This window comes from Vulpes vulpes, chromosome 2, assembly GCF_048418805.1.
Source record: "Vulpes vulpes isolate BD-2025 chromosome 2, VulVul3, whole genome shotgun sequence".
Classification (NCBI taxonomy): domain Eukaryota; kingdom Metazoa; phylum Chordata; class Mammalia; order Carnivora; family Canidae; genus Vulpes; species Vulpes vulpes.
Window position 1 is genome coordinate 48,253,153 of NC_132781.1, and position 6,988 is coordinate 48,260,140.

Consider the following 6,988-nt stretch of genomic DNA (forward strand, 5'->3'; position numbering starts at 1 on the left):
TACAGGGCAGCCCAGATGGCTCAGCGGTTTAGCGCCGCCTTCAGCCCAGGGCGTGATCCTGGAGACCTGGGATCAGGTCCCACATTGGGCTCCCTGCATGAGCCTGCTTCTCCCTCTGCCTGTGTCTCTGCCTCTCTCTCTGTGTCTCTCATGAATGAATAAATAAAATAATAAAAAAAACAATTAGTTCAAAATGGCTCATAGACATAAATGCAAGAGCTAAAAACTCAAAATCATTTAGAATAAAGCATAGGGAAAAATCTTTAAGATCTGGGGTTAAGCAAGGGTTCTTAGGTACAACGGTGTGATCCATGAAAGAAAAAGAAATGGAACAATTTGACTTCATAAAAATTCAAAACATTGGCTGTTCAAGACATTTTTAGTTATGAAAATTGAGGGACAACCTATAGACTGGAAGAAATTATTTGGAACATAGATCTGATCAAAAACATACAGCTGGGGCAGCCCAGGTGGCTCAACGGTTTAGCGCTGCCTTCAGCCCAGGGCCTGATCCCGGAGATCCAGGATTGAGTCCCACGTCTGGCTCCCTGCATGGAGCCTGCTTCTCCCTCTGCCTGTGTCTCTGCCTATCTCTCTCTCTCTCTGTCTCATGAATAAATAAAATCTTAAAAAAAAAAAAAAAACCATACAGCTGGAATATGTAAAGAGCTCCATCCCAGGACTCTGAGATCACACCCTAAGCCAAAGGCAGATGCTCAACCGCTGAGCCACCCAGGCGTCCCGACAGTCTTTTTTTATTACAGCCATCCTGGTGTGTGGTTTCGATTTGCATTTCTCTAATAACTAGTGGTGTTGAGCAATTGTTCCATGTGCTCATCAGACATTTACTTCATTTGCTTGGTTTCACTTATTGTTGAGTTGCGAGAGCTCTTTACATATTCCAGCTGTATGTTTTTGACTGTCAGCAGCCAGCATTGGCAAGGATGTGGAGAAGCGATCACTCCACACACTGCTGGTGTGTAAGTGTAAAACAGTACTGGCCACTTTGGAGAGCAGTTTGGTAGTTTAAATAAATAAAAAAAAAAAACACAAAACTTTTTTCACATGATTCAATCATTCTACTCTTTGGTATTTGTTCAAGATAAAGGAAAACGTACGTCCACACCAAGAAATTTGGGGCAAATGTCCCTTGCACAATTTATTCATGATAGCCAACAAGTGCAAACAACCCCAATGTGCATGGGATGCTTCTGGCCCATGTAACGCAGAGAAAGGCGCCCACAAAGGCAAGCCCTACCCATTTGGGTGAACCTCAAAAGCAGTAAGTGAAAGAAGTCAGACACAAAAAGCTAAAAAGCCCACATACCTGCAACGCCAAATTTTAGAAAAGGTTAAACCTTGGGAGACAGAATTAGTGGTTACCTGAGGAAGGGGTGGAAACGGATTCACAGAAAAGCAGCAGGATGGATCATTCTGGGGTCGTGGAAAGATCCCACACCTGCATTGTGGCACAAGTCTCCAAAGTTACTAAAAATCATTAAATCATCCCCTTAAAAGGAGTGACTTTCGTGGTGTATAAATGATATGTCGATTGAGCTGTTTTTGCTTTTGTTTAAACAGGAAAGTTGCAACGTGAAGAACAAAGTAAAACAGACTGGTTGGAGCTGTGAAGTTGGGTGGTTCAAGTGGGAAGAGCAGAAGGTGGTGATTTGAGGAGTTGGCAGGTCAGGTCATTGCTGGGCTGGGCAGGGGGCACCAGGGAGTGGGGCCGCCCTGAGAGCATCCAGGTGCCTGGCCCATCCCACATCCCCACCAGTATGGGAGATGTAGCTTTGTGATAAAGCTTCAAATGCAGATTTTGCTTTATATACTTTCCCAGGTGTATGTTAGATTATACAACGCTAACTTTTTGTGACATCAACCAAATGCTTTATGGTTTTAAGGAATAAATCTCAGAAATGTGAGCAAGACCTGGCAGAACATGACACAGTCCAGTCAAACGCGTGTGAGCGATCAAGCCTGGTGACTGCATGGCTGTGTGATGGAAGCACACTTCCCAAACTCACTGGCCTGTGGATCCGTGAAGGCCCAATTCAAATCCTGAAAGGTTTTCCAAAGAATCTGACAAAGTCAAGGGCGCCTGGTGGCTCAGTTCAGCGTCAGACCCTTGATCTCAGGGCTGTGATTCAAGCCCAGCTTTGGGCTCCACACTGGGCATGGAGCCTGCTTAAAAAAAAAAAAAAAAAAAAAAAAAAAAATTGACAAAACCAAGTTCTAAGCGAAAAAAGCCCAAGAGCCAAGTAACTCTTCATGAAGGACGTCCTGCCAGCTGTCCTGACTTCTACAGACTAAGAAGCCGCAGTCATGGGGGCAGCGTGGTGCCCCAGCATGAGAACAGTCCCACAGGCACGTACAGAACCTAGTTTACAGCACAATGGGAATTACAGAGCCTCCAAAACAGAGGAAACTCGTTCATAAATATATCAGTAAAATAAAATTTAAACATCAGTAAACATTAAATATAAAAATAATGTCCCATATGTGGGGTTGGATAAGAGGACAGTGTTGCCCTACTTGGTGAGACTGGCCTGAGGGTGCCGAGGGTGGACTGGCCCTCAGCTCGTCACAGCAAGTGGCTCAGGGTATAAGTGCCAACCCATTACAGACAGGACGCTGTGTGCTGTGGTGGGGGTTGCGGGGGCACCAGAAAACTAAAATAAAAATAAAGCAAGATATAAAAAGGCAGGACAACTAAAAGGCACAGAACAAAGTGACAAAGAGAAGGCTAAGTGAGCAGCATGCCCTGGGGGCCCAGGGGTCAGGGCCTAGGACCTCCGGGCTGGACACGGGCTCCCCTGGCGCCCATTCAGCCTTAGACTCCAGGGCTTCTTTCCCCAGCTACTCAGCATGTGGGGTCGGTGGATGCACTGGCCATCCCCCCCAGAGCCCCTTGGGGAACACAGTTCCCCAGTATCTGGGGCACCTCCCTGCCCTGCACCAAACCCCATCACCCCAGGGTTCACAGAGCTTCTCTGGGCTGCCGGGCGCCTCCTGCTTTTGCTACCTGGGCCCGACGACTGCCAGGGCAGGTGGGGTGGACAGCACGGGGAGGGGGTGGTCTGCGGACCATGGGGAGGGGTGGGGGGTGGAGACATGTCCCTCCCCCAGGGTGGGCCAGGCCTGCACCGGGAACACACCCCCGAGACCACCAGGTGGGAGCACGGAGGCCACCGCAGGGCTCATGGGCAGCGGGGGCCACTAGAGCTGGTGGGGGCCACGTGGACACAACCACCGCCCTCTGGGAGCCACATGCAAAGGGTGCCTATGGCGCCTGAAAACCTGCAGAGCTCTGCAGCTGAGTCTCAGGGGTCTGTACCTTGAGGCCTCCCCAGTTCAGCGTCCTGAAGCAAGCTGCTGACCAGGGCGGGGGGCCAAGAGGTCAGCGCCCCTATCTCTCTGGGAAAGTCCCCTCACCTTCCAAAGCATTCAAGGGAGTCCCCTGGATCGCCTTGCTGTGTGGAGACCCACCCAGCCTGTGGTCTTCCAGGAGTTCAGGGGGAACCCGGGGAACCCCAGCTGGAGAAGCCCCGGGGCTTGTGGCCTGCAGGGCTGGCAAGTGTGCGAGGGCTGAACAGAGCATGCATGAGTGTGTCTGAGGGCTGCGGTGGGCACCCCACACAGCAGAGGTCAGAGCCAGCTGCAGGGGACTGCCCTTCTCTGAGGCCATCATGCATCCTTGTAGCCTGGACCCTGGATGGTGCACCTCCCCCACCACCTGCAGGGCGTGCTCAGGCACAGCGACTGGATTAGGGACCCTACACAGGCAGACTGGGGGCTCTGATGGGGGTGAACTGACCCAGCCCATTAGCTCCCCCAGGTCCCTGGGCAAACCACAGGTTGGGGAGGGGCCAGAGACAGATTTATTAGGGGCCTCAGGCCAATGCACAGGCCCCGTCCCTCCTTCTGCCACCACCAACCCAAACCTCGGATTGTGTCCACTCATAGCCACCGTGTCCAGTCGTGCCTACGCTACAAGAGGTTCACGCGGGCCACCACCTGCTTGCAGCCAGTGACAGAGAACTCCCGGCCGGCCACCCGGTAGTAGCTGAGCTGCGCCGCCAGGAGCTCAGCACGGGCCTGCTCGGGGAAGAAGCCCTCCCCGGCCATCTCATCCCGGAAGCAGCTGACCACGTCCTGCTTGTCCAGCAGCAGGAAGGGCACGATGGCCGCGGCCTGCCACAGCGGGTGCTCGCGGACCAGGAGCACCCTCAGACGCGCGCGCAGCTCCTCGTCGGTCTGCACAGCGGCCGCCAGAGCCGGCTCAAGGTGGGCATCAGGGCGCTGGGGCCCCGCGCTGGCTGCGTTCTGCAGCACGAAGCGCGTGATCTCTGCGCCGCCCACGCCGCTGAGGAGCACATAGATGGCGTTGTGGAAGGGGTGGGCGCGCTGCGGCTGCAGGAAGCCGTGCAACTCGTCCAGCAGCGCGGGGGTCATGAGCTCCGCCTCGTCCAGTACCACGAGCGGGGTCTTCTCCTCCACCTCGGCCCGCGCCACCACGTCGGCCACCAGCGCGGCCAGCTCCTCCCGGCAGGCTTGCACCGCCCGTGCCTCGGGGCAGTGGTGCCGTGCGTGGTACTGCAGCACAAGTGCGCCGTCCTCCAGCACCGAGCGGAAGTGGCGCGCCAGCAGGCGGCCCACGTGGCTCTTGCCCACGCCGCTGGGCCCGTGCAGCGCCAGGAGCAGCGGGCGGCTGTGCACGTGCGTGGCCAGGTAGTCCCGCAGCAGCGCCACTATGCGAGCCACGGCCTCAGGCTGACCGAACACGGCGCGCTGCAGCGCCTTCTCCAGCCCATCCAGGTCGTAGCGCTGCGCGTTGTCGTCCAGGTTCTCGATGGCGTTGAGCACCTGGAAGCCCACGATGGCCACAAGCAGCAGCAGGCAGCGCTGCGCGCGGCTGCGGCGCTCGGCGTGGGGCCGGCACTTGCGCGAGGTCTCGGGATAGAGCACCACGCGGCTGCGCCGACGCCTCTTGCGCGGCGTCCGGGACGGCAGCTCGGCCGGGCCGTCAAAGGTGAAGAACTGTGGCCGGTCGGGGTCGGCGGGCGGCGCCCCTGAGCTGCAGCCGGGTCTGGGCGCCCCGGGCCCCAAGGCAGGCCCGGCGCCCGGCGGCAGGAGGCGCCGCTTGCGCAGGAGGCACACGCGGCGGCGCAGGCGGACCACGGCGCGCAGGGGCGCGATCACGCTCGAGCCGGGGATGCTGGGCCCCGGGGCCGCGGGCTCCAGACCGGGCTGGCCGCCGTCCATGGCGCAGGGGCGGCGTTCTGCATGCAGGTCGCCCTCCCTGCAACGGAAAGGCAGGAGGATCTCCAAACTTCCGCCCGGGGCAAGTTGCTCCCCCCCCAGGCCCCCAGAGCGCGGGGGAGGGGGTCCCGGGCTCCCCTCGACCGGCGGACCAGGAAGCGGCACCCCTCGGGGCCCTAAAGCAAATCTCTCGGGTCCTCCCATAAACAGCCGCCGGGCTTGAGGAAGTGGCGGAGGGGGAGGGCGCAGCTTATCGGGAAGCCACCCGGCTTCCTGGAGACCAAGTCGGTGCCAACTAGGCGCCAATTAGGGGTGAAGAAGGGTCAAGGCCCGACCTTGCTGCCCGACCCTGGCCCCAGCTCCCACTGCCTGGCTCCGGAGGCCCTCCGGACTCCCCCCGAGCGCCAACAGGGGCAGCTGAGGGCCCGAGCACCCCTAGATTCCAGAGACCTCCCCTGCACACTAAGAACACTTGCGGGGGGACTAGCCCGAATTTCTGCTGTCTGGACAGACGCAGGTCTCGCACCCCCAAGATCCTCCCAACATCCTTCCAGTGGCCACATACAGTAGCAAGCAGGAAGCCCCCAGAGACCAGCGGGGTGGGGTGGAAAAGTGCACAAAAAGAGCCAGAGGAGGAGACCGAGCTGAAGAGATGCAGGACACACGGACACACACACACACACACACACACACACACACACACGCGCGCCCCCAGCCTGCCCCATACCTGCAGCTGTGTCAGGTTAAGCTCTGGCTGGCCCCTGGCCCACCAAGGGCAGCCCCCTCCCCAGGCCAGAGGCTGGGGCTGCAACTCAGGACACAGAAAATGCCGGCTTCCTGGGGACGGTCACGGTGGGGTCAGGGCCCAGCTGGGCCAGCTCAGGCGGGAACGGGGAGGAGAGTGAGTAGCACCTGTGGGTCCCTGGGGCCCGGGAGGAGGGGAGGAAGCTCTGGGGAGGTTTCCGCTTCCATGCAAAGGAAGTGAGTCAGGGGTGTGGCAAGCAGGCGGGACTTAGGCTGGACGGAGGCGCCAGAGGGGGAGGTCTGGCTGCTTCGCAGGTCCCCAGGCCTGGGGTCACCTACCCTCCTCAACCCTGCAGCCCTCCTGGCCCCATCCTTGTCCTCTGGTAAGGCTAGGGGGCACCCCCCAACCCCGGGATCCCACAGCCGCTGCATCTCAGCCTGTTCCCCACGGAACCCCTACCTACCCCGGGACCTCTCCTGCATCTGACCTCCCACAGGGAGGGGTGCAGGGAAAGAGCACATGGGGCATGCAGGGGGCCATCTGCGCAGCTCAGTGATCCCTGTTCCCCTCCCCCACCCCCTTATTCCCCTCCCCTGACCCCAACCTTGGGGGCTCCCGGAGTAGAACGCCTTTCCTTCTCATCCTCCTCTTCCATTCTCTCCTTGTCTCCTTCCCTCTTCCCCTGTCCCTCAACCTAGAGCCCTCCCACCCCAAGGACAGGACCGAACAACAGGGCATAAATTCTAGAGCTGGGGTTAACCACCCCCCACGCATAGCTCAGCATTCTGGTCAGGGAGCAAATTTAGAGAACTTAGGCCAAGATGTGGCAGGTGGGGACTCGTGTGTCCCTGCCCCCAGCCCTATTCCCATCTCTGCACAGACGGCCCGAGTGACCCTCTGCTCTTCCCATTCTGACCAACCAAAGCCCCAGGCTCCGGCCCAGGCCAGTCTGCGGCCCTAAGAGGGCTCACCAATCAGTAC

The 6,988-nt window shown here is 58.3% G+C and overlaps 1 protein-coding gene across 1 annotated transcript; it reads right to left on the bottom strand.

Annotated features, from left to right (window-relative positions):
• Window positions 1-1,133: 1,133 nt before the first annotated feature.
• Window positions 1,134-6,572, bottom strand: TOR4A (torsin family 4 member A). Its single transcript, XM_025987990.2, has 2 exons — window positions 5,990-6,572; window positions 1,134-5,302 (listed from the first exon to the last, which is right to left on the bottom strand). Exon 2 carries the CDS (start codon window positions 5,263-5,265, stop codon window positions 3,991-3,993), a length of 1,275 nt encoding a protein of 424 aa, XP_025843775.1. The 5' UTR covers window positions 5,266-5,302; window positions 5,990-6,572; the 3' UTR covers window positions 1,134-3,990.
• Between the last annotated feature and the right edge of the window lie 416 nt (window positions 6,573-6,988).